The sequence below is a fragment of the Trachypithecus francoisi genome, unplaced genomic scaffold (assembly GCF_009764315.1).
Source record: "Trachypithecus francoisi isolate TF-2019V2 unplaced genomic scaffold, Tfra_2.0 Lachesis_group18, whole genome shotgun sequence".
Taxonomy (NCBI): domain Eukaryota; kingdom Metazoa; phylum Chordata; class Mammalia; order Primates; family Cercopithecidae; genus Trachypithecus; species Trachypithecus francoisi.
In genome coordinates this window covers 19352837-19373843 of record NW_022681463.1, presented here as the reverse complement: position 1 = coordinate 19373843, position 21007 = coordinate 19352837, and the positions used below count along the sequence as shown (strand labels likewise).

The 21007-nt window shown below is 37.1% G+C and overlaps 1 protein-coding gene across 1 annotated transcript in view; it reads right to left on the bottom strand.

Annotated features, from left to right (window-relative positions):
* UGGT2 (UDP-glucose glycoprotein glucosyltransferase 2) overlaps positions 1-21007 on the bottom strand; it is a 244048-nt gene that overhangs the window by 158179 nt on the left and 64862 nt on the right. Inside the window, exons 9-12 of the mRNA XM_033177411.1 lie at positions 19313-19412; positions 16776-16836; positions 5862-5953; positions 2851-3001 (exon numbers count right to left, since the gene is read on the bottom strand). Coding sequence (XP_033033302.1) covers positions 2851-3001; positions 5862-5953; positions 16776-16836; positions 19313-19412 — 404 coding nt within the window. The remainder of the gene's footprint in view (positions 1-2850; positions 3002-5861; positions 5954-16775; positions 16837-19312; positions 19413-21007) is intronic.

The window sequence follows — 21007 nt, the reverse complement described above, 5'->3', positions numbered from 1 at the left end:
GCCTCAGCCTCCTGAGTAGCTGGGACTACAGGCACGCATGACCACACCCAGTTAATTTTTGCATTTTCAGTAGAGACAGGGTTTCACCATTTTGGCCAGGATGGTCTTGATCTCCTGACCTCGTGATTCGCCCACCTCATCCTCCCAAAGTGCTGGGATTACAGGCCTGAGCCACCGCGCTCGGCCTTTTTTTTTTTTTTTTTTTTTTTTTTTTTGTAGACAGTCTCACTCTGTCGCCCAGGCTGGAGTGCAGTAGCACGATCTTGGCTCACTGCAACCTCCACCTCCCAGGTTCAAGTGATTTTCCTGCCTCAGCCTCCCAAGTAGCTGGGACTATAGGCACGTGCCACCACACCCGGCTAATTTTTGTGCTTTTAGTAGAGATGGAGTTTCACCATGCTGGCCAGCATGGTCTCAATCTCCTGACCTCGTGATCCACCTGCCTCGGCCTCCCAAACTGCTGGGATTACAGGCATGAGCCACCGCGCCTGGCCAGGCATCACTTTTTTAAGGGATATGCCGATTTACACTTCCTCAGTTAAATTCTAGTTTTTATTAATAGGTAGTGAGATTATGTATTATTTCATAGTGGTCATTATTAGGGTATTTATATTTTTATGTTATTGTGAATAAATCATTATCTTCCAAATAGATTTTGAAAGAAAAGCTTTTGATCTTTATCATGTCACTTCAAACCCATTTTATTAAAGCTTTTAATTAACTATAGTAGCTTTGAGGAGTTTCAGTTATACAATCTTGTCATGCAACACTTTTATTTTCTCATTTCTAATAGTTACTCCTTTTATAATAATATTAAGTCATAAGGATAATTATATTGATCATGTTGTAATTGTAATGCTTCCAGAGTTTCATCATTAAAAATGATGTTTTTTGTTGTTTCCTGATAAACACCTATTCATTTAGGGAATATTTATATTTATTGCGTACCTACTAAAACCAGGGACATAATGGTAAGAGAAAAAAAATGAAACAAATGTCTGTCTTCAAGAACTTTATATATAGTCTAACAAGAAACAGATATAACAGCATCACAGGATAAATGTAAAACTATAACTGTGCTAAGTATACAAAGGGATTAATAGTTCTGACATATATGTATATGTGCTGATATAATTTGGATACTTGTCCCCACCCAAATCTCATGTTGAATTGTAATCCCCAATGCCAGAGGTAGGGCCTGGTAGGACGTGTTGGGTCATGGGGGCAGATCCCTCATGTCTTGGTGTTGTCTTTGTGATGTGAGTTCTAGCAAGACCTGGTTGTTTAAATGTATGGCACCTACCCTCCAACATTCTCTCTCACTCCTGTTCTTGCCATATGAGATACCTGCCCCCTCTCTGCCCTCTGCTGTGAATAAAAGCTTCCTGAGGCCTCCCCAGAAGCCAAACAGATGTTGGCACCATGCCTCCTATAAACCCTGCAGAACTATAAGTCAATTAAACTTCTTTTATGAATTACCCAGTCTCAGGAATTTCTTTACAGCAATGTAAAAATGGCCTAATACATGTGCATGCACCCATACATGTGCACATGTATGAAGAATCACATATTAAACATATGTGTGTGTGTGTGTGAAAGGGTTAACTCAACAGGCTTGGGTTGCTCACACCTTGGATAGTCCCAAGAGGGGTCTGTTTACACAACTGTCTCTTGACTGGGTCCTGGTAATTAAGCTCTTGGAATGTTCTGATTGACAAAAAGAATGTTTTGCACAGTTAGGACCCTAAGCCATGCTGCAGCAGTTCCAGCAGTTTGTCTAGAGAGTTTGTACAATCTGAGTTATAATAAACACATGCTTTTCCTCAGTCTGGAGCTTCAGCCAGTGACGGCAGGTACAGAGAGCCACTGTATGTCTACATGATGGATCGTCTCTCACAATCTTGAACTCAGGCTCAAGTGAGATTCTCTGGTATGTAGCACTTTGCACATAGTGTCACATATCACATTAAGCATACAACTCCACTAGGAAGGAACTCTTGGAAGCTTATACCTGGCTTATGCTGGACTTCACCCCTGCTAATTTTTTCACATCATTTTGCTCTACTAAGCCATAACCATGAATATAACAACTTCTGAGTCTTGTGAGTCCTTCTAGCAAATCACTGGATTAGAGGGTGGTCTCCGGGGATTCTCTAACACAATGTGTAGATTTGAAAAATCATCTGGATTGTTAAGGAAACTTTTTCTCAGAAAGGGCTTTTCAACCTAAGTTTGAAAAAGGAATAGGAGTTAACTGGATAAAGAAAAGAAAAAGTGCTTTCTAAGCATGAGATAAAGGCTAGTGGTGAAAAGAATGTTTCACAGTCTAAGAAATGAAAGGTGAGAGCAGCCATCTGTAGCCTCATAGGCCATACTGAAGACCACTTCTCTGCTTAAGCAAGAAAGGGTGATATGATCAATTTTTGTTTTTGTTTTTGTTTTCAAAAAATCACTTGGGCTGTAATACACACACCAGAACCTTTGGAGGCCACTGTAAATTGTTTAGGCAGGACTTTCATCGTGTTAAGGTAGCACTTTTATACTCCTCAGATTTTAACTATTTGGTGTCTTGCTATTATTGTTCATGTGGTTATTCTGTTGTTATCTCTGAAGCTGGAAAGGACACTGAATGAGAGTGAGTAGGTATTCTTGTGACAAAACAAGAGACTATGAAGAAGGAGAAGGAAGCTGCAAGTGGGAGAGGAGATGGGTCTATAATTTTACTTTCTCTTTTCACTGAGAACTGTTCCAAAATGCTGACATTTATTGTCAGGCCTGCCAATACTTCGTTTTATGTTAAGCCTTAAGTATACTACAGGTTTTAGTGCAAGGAATAGCATAAGCACTTACCATTATAGAAGAATGTCGAATATCTAATACATAAGTATATTCCCAAATGTGTGAATTCAATTTTAAAAATTTGCTCATATCTTCCCCATTGATCCCAAGACTGCGAAGGCCATTCATTATTTTTCCTTCTAATTTCAGCATATCCAAAATACTATATATTCAAAGAAAAAAAGTTTTATTTTGATTTTTCCAAATTAAAAACAAATCTTTTAAAGTTTGACAGATTTCTTAAAGCATTAGAAATGAGAATTTTTGGTATCTTCATTAATAGCAGGAAAAATATATTAAACTCATTAAGAAATAAGGCAAATAGTTCTAATTAGTTGTCCAGAGTAAACTTACATAATTTTTCTAGTGGTAGTAAAAGCTTATTTTTTTTTTTTTTTTTTTTTTTGAGATGGAGTCTTGCTCTGTCGCCCGGGCTGGAGTGCAGTGGCCGGATCTCAGCTCACTGCAAGCTCCGCCTCCCGGGTTCACGCCATTCTCCTGCCTCAGCCTCCCGAGTAGCTGGGACTACAGGCGCCCGCCACCTCGCCCGGCTAAAAAGCTTATTATTATATAAAAGATAACACAACAAAAACTATTGTATTCTTTATCAAAGTAGTGAGGATATGATCAATCCTGAGAAAGCCAAAAATGAGAAAAAAAAATTAGGTTACTCTTTTCACAAACCTACTACAAAAATGACATAAGATCAAACAAGACATAAAGTATAAAATTCTAATACAGAGGAAGCCCCATTAAAGCATGAAGTTCACATGTGTTTGAATACAAATTTAAATTTCTTATTACATATAATTTGATAGTACTTAAACATAATAGAAAGTATTACTGTAAACAACAACATCAATAATAACCCCATTGACAACAAATTGGGGAATCTAAATGTTTAAACTATTCTTCATCAAGTCTGTGCCTGAGGCGACTATTCAGAGGCAAAAATATAAAAGGGACTCTTCAATGGGCTAGAACAGAATGTTCTAATGTAGATATATAAGACCCTGCTTCCGTACTTCATCAGCCCTATTTGCCTTTCTCCCCAGGCAGTACCACATGTTCCTAGGGTCTCTGCCTTCCTTGGGGTGAGATGTAGGCCTTTATAGAATCAATGCTGATCTAATCCTAACCCATGGAGGCTCTGGCTCCTCCCACTACTCTCAGTGTCAGAGCAAGAAGGGCTGGGCCATGTATGGCACACGTTATTGGTTTTCTTTTTTGTTTTTTTTGTTTGTTTGTTTTTGAGACAGAGTCTCGCTCTGTGGCCCAGACTGGAGTGCAGTGGCACAATCTAGGCTCATTGCAAGCTCCGCTTCCTGGGTTCACGCCATTCTCCTGCCTCAGCCTCCCGAGCAGCTAGGACTACAGGCGCCCGCCACCACGCCCGGCTGATTTTTTGTATTTTTAGTAGAGACGGGGTTTCACTGTGTTAGCCAGGATGGTCTCGATCTCCTGACCTCGTGATCCGCCCGCCTCGGCCTCCCAAAGTGCTGGGATTACAGGCGTGAGCCACCGCGCCCGGCTGTTATTGGTTTTTCACAACCCAGTAATGCAACACTGACAGGAGATAGGAAGGGAGCACAAAATAATTCCTTACTCCTTTTCTTTCCCCACTTGGACAATTCCAACATATCGGTTGCATAAAACTTCTCTATGTATAATTTCTCTGTAATACGACATTTTCCTTCCATTTTCTTATTTTCTTTCATTCATCTTCCTCTTTGCATTAATTTTATTCCACATCCTCTGATCTTTTTCTGAGAACTTTTTTGATTATGCTATCCTCAAAAATGTCAGAAGATATAAATATTCTCACATATTGTCTCTTCCTCTTTTAAGAGAATCATAGTAGCCCTAACTAGTGATCAAATCGATGAGGAATAAAAATGTAGCACACATCCTGCAAATCACTAATGACCAGACGTAGGAGCTGGGAGTTTTACTTTTTTAATAACCTACAGCCTTCCTAAATCCTGTGTGAAAATATTCCTGCCATAAAAATTTCCTCATACACTACCTTAGAAAACTTTCTAAAATCTACATACCATTTCACTACTTCCTTTAAACCTGTTTTCACTGCTCCTGAGCACAGATGTGATTTTTGTTCCCCTGAAATTTACAGGCTAGCATGTAAAAACTTCTCTACTCTTTCTATGTGTATTTCTATGTGTAGGTTATTATTTTTCCAATACTAGGTCCAAGAATTCAACTAACTAAAGAGAAAAGCCCCATTTGAGATAAAATTGTAAAAAATGTTCGGTAAAACTACTTCTCAGTCTTTCCGATATATTTTCCAACATATTTCCAAACTGGTAAGAAAACAGAATTTAAATAAACAATTCAAATAATTTCACTTCAACAAAAGTATACTCAATTGAATTAAAAATGAATATCTGAACTAAAGTATCATGTTTCCTAAGTTCACCTAATGTTTCAAATATTAATTTTAATGTAGTTTTATGTTTTTCTATAAAAGTAACTTCTGTTTGGCCCACAACTTTAATTTTGGGCGAGTGACCATTGATGAAGCAAGGACTTCCTCATTCTGTCCTGTTCAAAATTCTGAGCTAAAAAATTTTCAGTAATTTTTTTTTTCGGACAAGAAATTAGATAGCATCTGGCATTCATACATAAGCACTTTAAATTCCTCCTGTCAATTTCTCTCTTCTGGAGAAATACCCCACATTGACTTCAGTTCTTAACTGGTCTCTGGTTGTTCAGTCCAGTTCCAAATAACTTCTCTGCTAAATCATCAATCTACTCTTCAATAAAAGATAGTTTAGAATAGCAAAGTAATTCTAGGTCTAACACTCATCCAAACAAGTATCTTGACTGTTTCTCCCAGTTCTGATAATCTAAGACACTTTGGGCTTGCTCATTTTGGTAGAATAAAGCTGTTTTGTACAATCAAAAACATGTATTTGACTTATCTTTAAAGTGATCTTCATATTTTGACTTCAATGTTTACATTTATATAAACCATAGTTCATTTATAGCAATAATTTAATACTTACCTAAAAGAGTCATGAACATCCATATCAACATGAAGGCCATTTATAAACAGACGAGCATCACCTGGTTGAATTTTAAATCTATCTCGAAGATCCTTGAAGTAGAGCAAAGCAATGGTTAACCAGTGATAAAACAACAGTAATCTATATTAGGGGTCACCATGTATTTCTATAAAGAGTCAGTGGGTAAATATTTTAGGTTTGACAGGCCATACAGTCTCTGTTGCAACTACTGATCTCTGCCTTTTTAATCTTTAGATACTATGTAAACAAATGGGCACGGCAGTGTTAATTGTAAAAAATAAACTTTTAGACCAGGCATGATGGCTCACACCTGTAATCCCAGAACTTTGGGAGACCGAGGTGGGTGGATCACCTGAGGTCAGGAGTTCAAGACCAGTCTGACCAATATGGTGAAACCCCATCTCTACTAAATACAAAAAATTAGCCAGGTGTGGTGGCACTTGCTTGTAATCCCACCTACTTGGGAGGCTGAGGCAGGAGAATCAGTTGATTCCAGGAGGCAGAGGTTGCAGTGAGCCAAGATTGCACCATTGCACTCTAGCCTGGGCAACAAGAGCGAAACTCCTTATCAAAAAAGTAAATAAAATAAATAATAAATAAATATAAAATAAAAATTAAGCTTTTATTTATAAAAATAGGTGGCAGACCATATTTGGCCTAAAGGTAGTAGTTTGCCCAGCCCTGATCTCAGTGATGGGGGGAATCTTAAGATAGATTAGAGATAAAATTCAATAGCTGAATATTCTGATTTCACAATACATGATATTACAGTTCTAATGTTACAATAATTACTTATCTACATTTCATATAGTGTGTGTATGCGCACATACACAATTTGATAGTTGGCACATTCCTATTTCTTGAAGCAGTGATATGCCAAAAGTAAAACTTTGGTGTATGTGTAAATATTTGGAGCTCACTCTAAATTCATCAAAGTTTCCATTAAAACTGTATTTGAATTTTCACTGTCTTTCATTCAGTAAACATTTTCTGAGTGCCTGGTATGTTCTAGAAACATCTCCAGGCACTAGAGCAGTAACAAAAGTAAAAAAGGGGATGTTCTTGTCACTAAAGCAAAGTCGTCAAGATCACAGTGTGAGTATTCAGTACAGTTGTCAAGATCACAGTGTGAGGATCGTGCCTGGTTTAATCCTGATCTTTCTACTCACTAGCTGTTAAGATTTGGGCAAGTTCAAATCACTTTTATAATCCTCAGTTTCCTCTTTTATAAAATGGGAATAATTATATCTATCTCACAGGTTTGCTATAGTTCAAATGTAGTATGTGTCTATATCTTGTCGCCTATAAAGTGCTCACAAATGAAAGCTGTTACTATTATCAGGGTAGTCAAATAGATTTAGGAGGAAAAAAAAACAGTGTATTTCAACGACATCATGTGATAAGTCACATAATAGGGACTTGTGTGATCTACTCTGTAAAGGCAAAGGAAGCAACTAACTTGAAGAGATTCAGAGAAAGCTTGACAATGGTGAGTTTTTCTGTATGATTATCACTCGACAGATGAGCTACACACAGAAGAGGGAGAGGAGGAACTTAACAGAAAGTATTTCCCCTTGTTTTATACAGAATACTGACAAAAGATTCAACCCTAATATGAAAAGGTTCAGAGGTAAAATTTTTATTTGTCTTTAGCTACTTTAGATGTGCCTTTCAATCAAAGTTACTTAACTAAGAAATCTATATACCAACTTCAAAATCTACAGATGCCTAGTAAATTTATATTTCCTGCTCTTTTCCCCCAATCTGGCGCTGAAACTTCACACATCCTGACTGAAGCTTTCTCCAGCACCTCATACATTTGTTTCAGTGGAGCTCAATTATAAATAGAGAGTACACTAAGCACGCAGATCCATACTAAATTGCTAAATCCCTCAAGATTGTTTCTGTCAGGCCCAGTGTCTTGAACAATAATGCTCAGAAAACAGGTAAGAGACTGAACTCAGCGAATCTGCTGGCTGAAACACTGTCAGAGAGAAGAGGTTTGTCTATTGGAGATTAGTACTTACAAATTCTTCTCTTCCTCTGCCCCAGAGAGTTAGTCTTAAGTCCTGAAAAACTAGTGTATATTTGAGTATGTAATTTAAGGTGGCCTTTCTTAAATGAGGAAGAAGAATTCAATTTCTAGCAACATGAAGAACTAAAGATCCAAAAATTCTCTTACTTAAAGAAAGTACCAAAATGCTAGATCAAAAATAAGGTCGGGTGCAGTGGCTCACAAGTGTAATCCCAGCACTTTGGGAGGCTGAGGCTGGCGGATCACTTGAGGTCAGGAGTACGAGACCAACCTTTCCAACGTGATGAAACCCTTTTTCTACCAAAAATAGGAAAATTAGCTGGGTGTGGTGGTGCATGCCTGTAGTCCCAGCTACTTGGGAGGCTGGGGCAAGAGAGTCGCTTCAGTCCGAGAGGTGGAGGTTGCAGTGAACTGAGATCACACCACCACACCCCATCCTGGGTGACACAGTGATATTCTGTCTCAAAAAAATAAATAAATATGGAAAGTGTCCCCTAAATGTGGCTCAGAGTTGAAGAAAGTATTCACCTAAGGACAGAGAGGAAGTAGGAATATGAATACAGCGATGTAAATAAACACTAAAGACCTTGCCTGGAGGAAATTTAGAGCTTCCTAGATGACCTAGGACTTGCGTTTTTAAGGGCCAATCTCAGAAGAACAGGAAATTTAAATCCAGGACCCACATCGAACAGGGTGTAGGATCAAAGATATCCTTATACACACATAAAGTGCTACACTTATGGTGAAAAGGTGAATTAGAAAACAAAATGCCCTGCAGTAACAGCATAGACATTTGTCTATCTCACCTTGGTTCTTGGTGGAGGAAGAATAACTCCCAAATGAATTCATGGCCTCTAGCTTATTTTTACATGGGTTTGGGGCTGGATTTCATACTATACTTATGGTCCAAAAAACTTAGATTTTTGTATTTAAAGTGCAATTAAACTAGTAGCACTCTTACGCTTGAGCAGAAATAAATGCAAATACTAATTGAGAAATATAAGCTCATTTTTTATTAAAGAAGAGGGAACCCATTTATTCTTATATGTCTCTTTAATAACCAATGGAGCTGAGCTATTACCTGAAGCTAAAGAAATTCCAAATGATTGGATCTCAGAAGACTGGTTGAAATTTACAATGGTAAAATGGTTTATAAACATGTTTGGGTGTTCCTAAGGTTAAATGATATGCACTCTGAAATTTCAATTTTTCTTAAAAATTTTATTTTTAATTTTTATGGGTACATAATGGTTGTACATATTTAAGGAGATCTTGTGATATTTTGATAGAAGCATATAATGTGTAATGATCATATCAGGGTAACTGGGATATCCATCATCTCAAATATTTACCATTTCTTAATGTGGGGGACATTCCAAATCCACTCTTCCAGTTAAAGTATCCAATAAATTAATATAATCATTCTATTATGCTAATGAATAGATCTTATTCCTGACTGTATTTTTGTACCCACTAACCAACCCCTCTTTATCTTCTCCAGCCTCCAATAACCATCATTCTACTCTCTACCATCGTAAGATCAGTGTTTCTAACTCTCACATATGAGTAATAACTTGCAGTATATGTCTTTCTGTGTATGGTTTATTTCACTTAACATAATGTCCTCTATTGTTGCTGTAGATGACAGGATTTCTTTTTTATGACAAAATAATATTCCATTGCGTCCATGTACCAAATTTCCTTTATCCACCCATCCATTAATGGACACCTACATTGATTCCATATTTTAGCTATTGTGAATAGTGCTTTAATAAACATGGCAGTGCAGATACCTCTTTGACATACTAATTTCCTTACTTTTGGGTATATATCCAGCAATGGGATTCCTGGATCATATGGTAATTCTATTTTTCATTTTTTTGCGAACCTCTCTACTGTTTTCCATTGTGGCTTTATTAATTTACATTCCCACCAACAGTGCCCAAGGGTTCCCCTTTCTCTGTACCCTTGCCAGAATCTGTTATTTTTTATGTTTTAGAAAAAAGCCATTTTCTATACTGTCCAAAGTAATTTGTGGATTCAATGCTATTCCCATCAAGCTACCATCAGCTTTCTTCACAGAACTAGAAAAAACGACTTAAGACTTCATATGGAACCAGAAAAGAGCCCATATAGCCAACACAATCCTAAGCAAAAAAAAAAACATAGCTGGAGGCATCACGCTGACTTCAAACTATGCTACAAAGCTACAGTAACTAAAACACATGGTACTGGCACCAAAATAGATATATAGATCAAAGGAAGAGAACAGAGGCCTCAGAAACAACACCACACATCTACAACCATCTGATCTTCGACAAACCTGATGAAAACAAGCAATGGGGAAAGGATTGCCTATTTAATAAATGGTGCTGGGAAAACTGGCTAGTCATACACAAAAAACAGAAACTGGACCCCTTCCTTACACCTTACACAAAAATTAACTCAACATGGATTAAAGACTTAAATGTAAAACCTAAAACCATAAAAACCCTAGAAGAAAACCTAGGCAATACCACTCAGGACATAGGCATGGGCAAAGACTTCATGACTAAAATACCAAAAAGCCAACAAAAGCCAAAATTGACAAATGGAATCTAATCAAACTACAGAGCTTCTGCACAGCAAAAGAAACTATCATCAGAGTAAACAGGCAACCTACAGAATAGGAGAAAATCTTTGCAATCTACCCATCTGACAAAGGTCTAACATCCAGAATCTACAAGGAACTTAAACAAATTTACAAGAAAAAACAACCCCGTCAGAAAGTGAGCAAAGGAAATGAAGACACTTCTCAAAAGAAGACTTCTATGCAGCCAACAAACATATGAAAAAAAGCTCATGAACACTAGAGAAATGCAAATCAAAACCACCATGAGATATCATCTCGCATCAGTTAGAATGGTGATCATTAAAAAGTCAGGAAACAACAGATGCTGGAGAGGATGTGAAGAAATAGGAACGCTTTTACACTGTTGATGGGAGTTTAAATTAGTTCAACCATTGTAGAAGACAGTGTTGATTCCTAAAGAATCTAGAACCAGAAATACCATTTGACCCAGCAATCCCATTACTGGGTATATGCTCAAAGGATTATAAATCATTCTACTATAAAGACACACGCACACATGTTTACTGCAGCACTATTTACAACAGCAAAGACTTGGAACCAACCCAAATGCTCATCAATGATAGACTGGATGAAGAAAATGTGACACATGTACACCATGGAATACCATACAGTCATAGAAAAAAGTTCACGTCCTTTGCAGGGACATGGATGAAGCTAGAAGTCATCATTCTCATCAAACTAACATAGGAACAGAAAGCGAAACACCACATGTTCTCACCTAAAAGTGGGAGTTGCACAATGAGAACACATGGACATGTGTGGCCTGTCAGGGGGTGGGGGGCAAGGGGAGAGAGAGATTAGGACAAATACCTAATGAATGCAGGGCTCAAAACCTAGATGACGGGTTGATAGGGGCAGCAAACTACCATGGCACACAAATACCTATATAACAAACCCACATGTTCTGCACACGTATCCCAGAACTTAAAGTAAAATTAAAATTTTAATTTAAAAAAGAGCAAACCTATGAAAAAGATAAAAGCCATTTTAATGGGTGAGACACTATCTCATTGTGGTTTTGATTTGCATTTCCCTGATGATTAGTGATGTTGAGCATCACTGTTGGCCATCTGTATGCCTTCTTTTGAGAAATGTCTATTCAAATTTTTTGCCAATTTAAAATTATTCATTGTTTTGCTATTTTTTGAGCTCCTTATATATTCTGGTTATTAATCCCTTGACTATTGCATAATCTGAAAATACTCTGTCCCATTCTGTAGATTTTCTCTTCACTTTGTTGACTGCATCCTTCTCTGTACAGAACATTTTTATCTTGATATGATCCCATTTGTCCAAACTGCTTTGGTTGCCTGTGCTTTTCAGGTCTTACTCAAGAAATCTTTGCACAGACCAATGTCCTAAAGCCTTTCCCCAATGTTTTCTTCTAGTAGTTTCATAGCTTCAGGTCTCACATTTAAGTCTTTAACCCCTATTAATTTGATTTTTGTAAATGGTGTGAGATGGGGGTCTAGTTTCATTCTTTACAATTAAAATTTGAAGTCAAATCAGATAAAAATCTTAATAGAAAGGTTGTAATTTTTAGAATAAGGAATAACACAGAATAAGACTCTAAAAATATGATTTACAGATGTAGTTTTGGAGATGATGTTCTCATCTAGGTAATGTCTCCAGAACTCTGTAACAAAGTTTTCACACAAAGTAGTTAGAAATAATTAGAAGCAACATGAACTTTTATTTGGGTATGGTGCAATCCTTTATTTTAATATCTGCATTTTAGTTAATTCAAGTATCTGCATTTGGTTCATTAAGCAATTATGTAATTGAAATTATTTGTTCCACTCTGCCGAATCAAAAAAAGTTACCTGACCACCTGATCAAATCCTCATTTTATTTTGAAGCAAATAAAAAATGTCACAGCCTATAGTTTAACAGTTCTTGCAGTAAACAGCAAAGACATATGTTGGGTTGACAATTTAAAATCACCAAAAGCAGATTATGGCCACTCACAGCAAATTAACAATAATTATGAACTTCCAAAGGAAATTTGCTGTACTCTGGAGTTAAAGCAGTTGTCTCCTAAATAAAACCAAACTCCAATTCAGTTATACAACTTGAACATAGTCATATTTTTTTAATAATCTTTGCCTGAGTCCCAAGTCAAAAACTATAAAAAGCTACACCAGAAGAATTATGCCAATCCCGGCACCCTTCGCTCGTTTCATCCCTGGCTCTTATAGGCAAAAATTTTCCCCCAAAGTTTCTTTTTCATCCTCTAGTATTTCTTCATGCAAAAACTACAATAGGTAAATACATATTCTTATTTCCCCTGGTCTCTTATAAAAAAAAAAAAAAAACAAAACACCGACTTGCTCACAGAATGCCCTGCCACCTTTCTGAAACGAATCTTTCTCAGTTTAATTCTGATCTGTATTTTTCTTATTATGAGTAAGGAAAGGCTGTTATTATATATTTAAAGACCTTAAATTAAAAAGCACAGCAGAGTTCACAGACAGCCCAGAGTGGGAGAAAATCTTCACAATCTACACATCCGAAAACGGACTAATATCCAGAATCTATAAAGAACTCAAATCAGCAAGAAAAAAAAACCCATCAAAAAGTGGGCTAAGGACACGAATTAGACAATTCTCAAAAGATCTACAAATGGCCAACAAGCATTTGGAAAAATGCTCAACATCACTAATGATCAGAGAAATGCAAATCAAAACCACAATGCAATACCACCTAACTCCTACAAGAATGGGCATAATTTTTAAAAAATGAAAATATAATAGATGCTGGCACGGATGTGGTGAAAAGGGAACACTTTCCCAAAGTTGGTGAGAATGTAAACTAGTACAACCACTATGGAAAACAGTGTGGATATCCTAAAAGTAGATCTACCATTTGATCCAGCAATCCCACTACTAGGTATCTGCCCAGAGGGGGAAAAAAAAGTCATTACATGAAAAAGATACTTGCACACACATGTTTATAGCAGAACAATATGCAATTGCAAAAATATGTAATCAGTCAATATGCCCTATATATACCACAGAATAGGAATACTACTCAGCCATAAAAAGGAATGAAATAATGTTATTTGCACAACCTGAATGGAATTGAAGACTATTATTCTAAGTGAAGTAACTCAGGAATGGAAAACCAAACATATGTTCTCACTTATATGTGGGAGCTAAGCAAGGAGGATGCAAAGGCATCAGAATGATACATTGGACTTTGGGGACTCGGGGGAAAGGGTAGGGGGTGGCAAGGGATCAAAGACTACACACTGGGTACAGGGTACACTGTTCAGGTGATGGGTGCACCAAAATCTCAGAAATCACCAGTAAATAACTTATTGATGTAACTAAACACCATCTGTTCCCAAAAAACCTACTGAAATTAAAACAAACAACTGATCGAAGAAGATGGTTTGAGTTTGGCTTGGCTTTTAACTAAAGCCTTGGCGCCCTCTAGTGGGAAGATGGAGCAGCCCGGCATCCATAGTGTGTGCTCTTCAGAGCTGGGTGTCGCTTTGGAATCAAGATTCTTGGGAGGCCAAGGCGGGCAGATCACCTGAGGTGAGGAGTTCATGACCAGCCTGGCCAACATAGTGAAACCCCGTGTCTACTAAAAATACAAAAATTAGCCGGGTGTGGTGGCGTGCACCTGTAATCCCAGCTAAAATCCCAGGCAGGAGAATTGCTGGAACTCGGGAGGCAGAGGCTGCAGTGAGCCAAGATCACGCCACTGCACTCCAGCCTGGGTGACAGAGCAAGACTCCATCTCAAAAAGATTATTCCTGTTTCCTTTTATATTTGGGGCCAGGATTTTTTTTTTTTTTTAAGTGTTTCTTATCTCCTCTGCTTGAAGGTCATATCCTTTTTATCTCCTTAAGCAAAGCCAGGAGCTCTGCAGAACCCCAGGAGTGACAACAATTATGCTTAAGACACTTTTGTTTTAGTTTAGTCCCAGACCCAGAGGAAAATCCTTCAAATTTCTTAAGTAAATCCTTAAAAGTGTAATTTACACTGGAGCAATTGACCTGGCATTTAAATAAACTGCAGCATGAGAAAAAAAAGAAGAGCATTATTATTTTTTTCTTTTTTCGGTGAACATTTTGTTTACATGTTTTGCAGGAAATGTACTTTTTGGTTTGTATGCATGAGATGCTATAACAGTAACACACTTCCACGGCTTTCTCGTGTCCAATCCATGTGCAATGCAATTGCAATGAACAGTCCAAGACTTTTTTACCTTCTCATCACAACCACCCTCTTCCCCAAGGTTGGAACTCCAGTTTGTTTAATTACTTCTCCCACATTCCATGAGCTAGTGGGTAACATGGACTGCTAGTCCAAATACCCATTTACCCTAGATAAGTTAAATGAAAGACATTATCATCCTTGTCTTTCTCTTACCAGTGTTCTCTGAAAGAAGTAGGTGATCAAGAAGACTATCTGCAGTGTCATGATTACTCAGCTTACTAAGTTCAAGATTTCTTGCTCTGCAGTCAAAGCTCATTTCAAAACTCTTTCACTGCCAATTCCAAATGGTTGACAGGTAGAAAAGGTGATGGCAGCAGTGGCCATAGTGGCCCTGAGTAAGCTGGCATAGTCAGGTTGTCAGCATGGTTCTGATATAGCAGTTAGGAAGAAATTATTTAGGCAGATAGTGAGTCCTCGGCAAGGTTTTCCTTTTAATGAAAAGCAGCCCCCAAATCATTTTATTTTTTAACAAAGAACAGCCTGTAAAATTGAGCTGCAGACATAGGCAAGAAAGCTAGAAGCTTGCATAGGTAAATGCTGGCACTGTCCTAGCAGGAAAAGGCTACCTGGGACCCGGCATGTTCAAAACAGCAGCTCCATCTTCCCTTCTTTCCAGCCCACATGTACAGCGAGAAGCAGACAACATGGCAGCAGCCAAGTGGAAAGTCTATTTGCATAATAGGGTGGAGTGGTCAGCCTTCCCTGTGCATTATGTAAAACATCACACCTGGTCCAACCAATTTGTTGGCCCTATGTAAATCAGACACTGCCTCCTCAAGCCTATTTGTAAAATCCAGTGCACTCTGTAGCCAGTCTGAATTCCCATTCAGGTGCCCCTCTCTCTCACAAGAGAGAGAGAGAGCTGTTCTCCTTTCTTTCTTTTGCATATTAAGCCTCTGCTCCCAAATCCACTCTTTTGTGTGTCAGAAAACAATCCATTCTGCATGAAGAATGGTAAGAGCAATTAGGAACATCATAGAACGGACCAATACCACAAATCCGTTTTGAAGGATACACAGCAATTTGTAAGGTGGTCAATGAAACCAAGAATGTCCCAGGTAGGAATAATGTGTTGTGGTTCCTAATACCTGTTCTCCAATGAACTATGCATCTTTTTCTTCATCTTTTTCATCACTGTAGTTGTCATCATCAAAACAGCTGACATTTGTTGACAGCTCACTCTGTCTCAATATGGTGGGCACTGCTGGTTGGGCTAAGTTAGCACCATACCCAAGCCACTTCTCCTTTGCTTTGTTACTAGAAAAGTAAACACTAGCTTTTCTAGCTTCCCTCGCAGCCTAAGATGGCCACATGACAAAATCCTCACCAATGAGACAGAAACCAGTAAAATGTTCCAAGAAGGCTTTAGTGAGGATGAATGTGGTTGGTACCATCCTTCCTGCCTCTTTTGGCTTTAAATACAGATAAGAAGTGAGAAAAATGAACTCCTACTATTTAGGGCCTTGTGAGTCTGGTATGATACTACTTAAAGCCAAATCAGTCCTATGTAATAAAGCCAGGCATGGTGTAAGCACTTTACAAGTATTAACTAGAATTATTTGGGTTCTCTGGATAATTACAGAGACCACTGGCACAATCTTATCAAACCAGTGATAAACTGTACTTTATCTGCTATAGGATTCTAGTAACGCTCCAATGGTCTAACACTGACTCAGTCTTCACAAGCTTTTAAACAAAACTAATGACAAGAAACAGAATAATTAACTCACAGCCTTTATTCTTTATCCTATGAAGAAAACCATACTACCTTGGAAGAAATTCTAGAATATACTGTGAAATAAGTAGAAGATACGTCAGGAAAGACTGGCTGATTAAATGCTAATATAGTGGAGTATAAAAATGGAAGAACCTAGACTGTTTTAATAATCAAAAAAGCACAAATTACTATTTCCTTTTTGGTATGAATATTGAAGATCCAAAGTCAGAAACAGTGATATTAGTTGGGTAAATGTTTTTAAAAATGAATTCAAACAAACCTTTTGATTTTCCTGTATTTCTTCTCTCATATGTTGATTTACAGCAATTCTGGTTAGAGATCTGGAAAAATGAATACTAATATAATTGATCCTTCCTTAATTGTTTAGACCTTATCTATATAATTCAATGTAATCTAATACTCTGGATAGGAAGCTAAAAACTCCAAATGCTTGGTGACTGAAAAGTATACATTTCCATATGGTCTAATTAACTATCATTTGACAAAAGGATTTGGTTCAAGTGGAATGGAGGCTCTCAAAATTTCCTGTGTACTAGCTGTATGCAGTATGGCTTGTCATCATTTACTATGACTTATTTTTTGAGTGAAAAAGCTGCTTTGTGTTGTTTTGTCCAATAAAGAAATTTTTAATGAAATTACCAATGTACATGTACATGAATATATGTACATGAAGAATTTTAGTTAATCTGGGATCTTACCAGAGTAGAAATGTTCTAAAAAAACTGAAATCATGGCTTTACATTATTCACTGTTTTCAAATTTTTCAATTTTTTTATTAAAAAAAATTTTTTAGAGACAGAGTCTCACTCTTCTACCCAGGCAGGACTGCAGTGGCATGATCACAGCTCACTGCAGCCTCAGATTCCTGGGCTCAGGTGATTCTCCCGCCTCAACCTCTCAACTGGCTAGGACAACAGGTACACATCACCACACCCAGCTATTTTTAAATTTTCTTCTAGAGATGGAGTCTTGCTATGTTGCCCAGGTTGGTCTAAAACTCCTGGCCTCAAGTGAACCTCCTACCGCAACCTCCCAAAAGTGCTGAAATTAGAGATGCAAGTCATTGCACCCAGCCTATTCACTCTTGAAGAGTTTATAATTCACTTATAAAGATAGCAGAAATGTTTAAAATACAGTTCCTATGGACTGTATTCAACTTGATAATTCCTAAACATGGCTAGCTATATATCTGTCAATTTTATAAATAGAATTAAAACATTAAAAGATTGTTAATGCAAAGTTCTGCTTTAAGGAAAACTCAAGTAGAAAGGTGTACCTTGAAACAGCCCACAGTAAGTATGTATTACTTCCTAAAGTTTGGCAGCACTGAGATAAATTACAATTACAAATTTAATAAGGCAAAGTTTTCATTTATTTAGCAACTATTTCATTTCAAGATACATTTACAGATTGTCTACCAAGTGGTTTTGGAGATATGCTCAAGCCTATAATTTAGCCATTATGCAATGTTAGCATATTTTATAATTTTTTCTTAATCACAGATTAACAGCAGAGTTTTGCATCAGAACCTCTGAACAGTTATACTGACTTAACATCAACAGAGCTAATCAACTGTCTGATCAAGACTAAAGTTATTTTATTTTATTTCTTTTGATCTAATAATTTTTATAATGACCATTAATTAAAAGTATTATGGCTAAACATATATGACATTTATACACACCCATATATATTTCATGTTTTATTCTATCAATGCTGACTTCTCAAATTCTTGACTGTTTAAAGTTGACTGAAAGAGACATATCAATACATTCATTCTTAATCTGTAAATAAGGAGACAAACTCCTCTATTTCAAGGTACCCACCAAAAAATTCTTGGTATCTTGTAGCCGACCATGTACTATTTATTTACTTTCAAAATTAAAGAATACATATATTGAAGATTCTGTAATTTGTACTATGAATAAATGTACAAAATAGTGTTTGAGACAATAAGAGGCATAGCAATCATTCTATGCTTAGGAAGGTATGCTAAGCTAGTAGACTGCTCTCCAGTTCCTCTCAATAAAACACTGTTGTTGCACATGCACTGCGACTTGTCACATATTTTATCTCTTTAGTATAAGCTAACTCATATTTTACTTGTTGCTAATTTCATACTCTGTCATTCCTAACCAGAATACAATTGCATCAAAGTTGTGTTATATAGCAAATTCTCATAATACATTGTAACTTGCATTGCATGCACTGGTCTCTTTAAGCTATGCAAATATATTTCCTATTGAAATGGAATATATGTTTAACGTAACATCAGTATTCATGGAAGCAGTTCAACTAGACATCCTCTTGGCAAAAAAGTACTCCACACAAAATTCCATGCAATTAAGCCATGCAATTAAGACATTATCAATCATTTGGACTCTGAAAGGGTAAGAATATGATTTGGCAGTACTTTGGGCATAGATCTCCTACTTACAATAATACTTTTCATCATCCTCCATAAGGGGAAAAAAAACACTCCTTCATTATTTATTGCTTAAACAAGTTTTTCCTTAGATTACTATGTATGATTTTAGAAAAATTTTTAGGAATTTTTTTCCTACTTGCCTCTAACAAGAGTTCTTCTTTACAGTGCATACACAGATGCACGCACAAGTCAGTATTTTGCTCTAATAAAAAAAAAAAATACATAATGAAAAGAGGCCCTGATTTCACAAAAGCTATGTATACTAGAATTAACTGACACCTTCATGTTAAATGAAATCAGCTATTTTCATAAAACTTATTTAATAGAAAGAGTTCTGGCTACAATGAAACCAATGAACTTCAACATACCTGGCTTTTATGGGGAAGTTCTGTGAAATGTCTTTCATTAATTTAATGGCATCATAAACTGGAGTGGACATTATTTGAGAAGCTGCTTGAAAACTAAGATCTGGAAGGAAAAATATTATTAAGGAATCTAGCATAATATTAGACCTTTACAGACATTTCCATGAAATTGAAATAATTGACTTAATTCTTCTTGCCAAATATTAGTATACAAACATGTTAATACTGTTACATCTGCATTTTTAAGAAGTTTTAAATGTAAAGTTATCACTTATTTCCAAATAATATAAGCTTTATACTTTTATGAATGATTAATACCTATTATTTTCACAAATTACAGTATAATTTCAAGAGAGAGATATATGAAGAGAAATGCTCTCGCAAAGCTTTTTCTATACTTAAAAGAAACATGACAAAAAGTCAAAAGAATAATGAAGAGGAATAAAAAGAGCTTTAAAGAGCCAATTCTGAAAAGACCTTTAAGAAAGCCTGACTGGGCCGGGCGCGGTGGCTCAAGCCTGTCATCCCAGCACTTTGGGAGGCTGAGACGGGCGGATCACGAGGTCAGGAGATCGAGACCATCCTGGCTAATATGGTGAAACCCCGTCTCTACTAAAAAACACAAAAAACTAGCCGGGCGACGAGGCAGGCGCCTGTAGTCCCAGCTACTCGGGAGGCTGAGGCAGGAGAATGGCGTAAACCCGGGAGGCGGAGCTTGCAGTGAGCTGAGATCCAGCCACTGCACTCCAGCCTGGGCGGCAGAGCAAGACTCCGTCTCAAAAAAAAAAAAAAAAAAAAAAAAAAAGAAAGCCTAACTGTGTTTAACTCAGTAAACAGAAACATTCACTGTCTCTCTCAACATTGTTTTACCTTTATGATGAAATAAAATCCTAAACTTAGTATTATTTTATCTGATGTAACAGTTCTACAGAAAGAAAAATGTGTATTGCTAACTGTGGTTAGTTTCAAACATGTCAGAAGAATTAATCTTAGTATTACTACTTTGTCAAGAGTCAGAAAAGATTTAAAACTAAATTCTTTCATTACCTAATAGTGAGGCAGATTGTTTCTCCTTAATATTTCACTAAAGGTGGAATCCTAGTTTACCAACTACTACTACTAACTAGTTTAACACAGAAAGACTAGTTTTATTCCTGAGTTCTCAGTGTGCAATGACAAGTCAAAGCCTATAGAGGAATGATCCTAAGATATCCTCACATGGAATGGTAGAGTCTCACAGACCAGATGATATGGTTTGGCTATGTACTCACCCAACTCTCATCTTGAAGTGTAGCTCCCATAATTCCTATGTGTTGTGGGAGGGATCCAGTGGGAGATAAATGAATCATGGGGGCAGTTTCCCCAGTACTGTTCTCATGGTAGTGAATAAGTCTCACGAGATCTGACGGTTTTATAAGGGGTTTCCCTTTTCACTTAGCTGTCATTCTGTCTTGCCTATCACCATGTAAGATGTGCCTTTTGCCTTCTTTTGTAAAGTCTCCCCAGCCACATAGAACTGTGAGTCTTAAACTGTAGAACTGTACAGTAACTTGGTATTAGTAGATACCAGAAAATGTGGAAGCAACTTTGGAACTGGGTAACAGGCAGAGGTTAGAACAGTCTGGAGGGCTCAGAAGAAGACAGGAAGATGTAGGAAAGTTTGGAACTTCCTAGAGACTTCTGAACGGCTTTGACCAA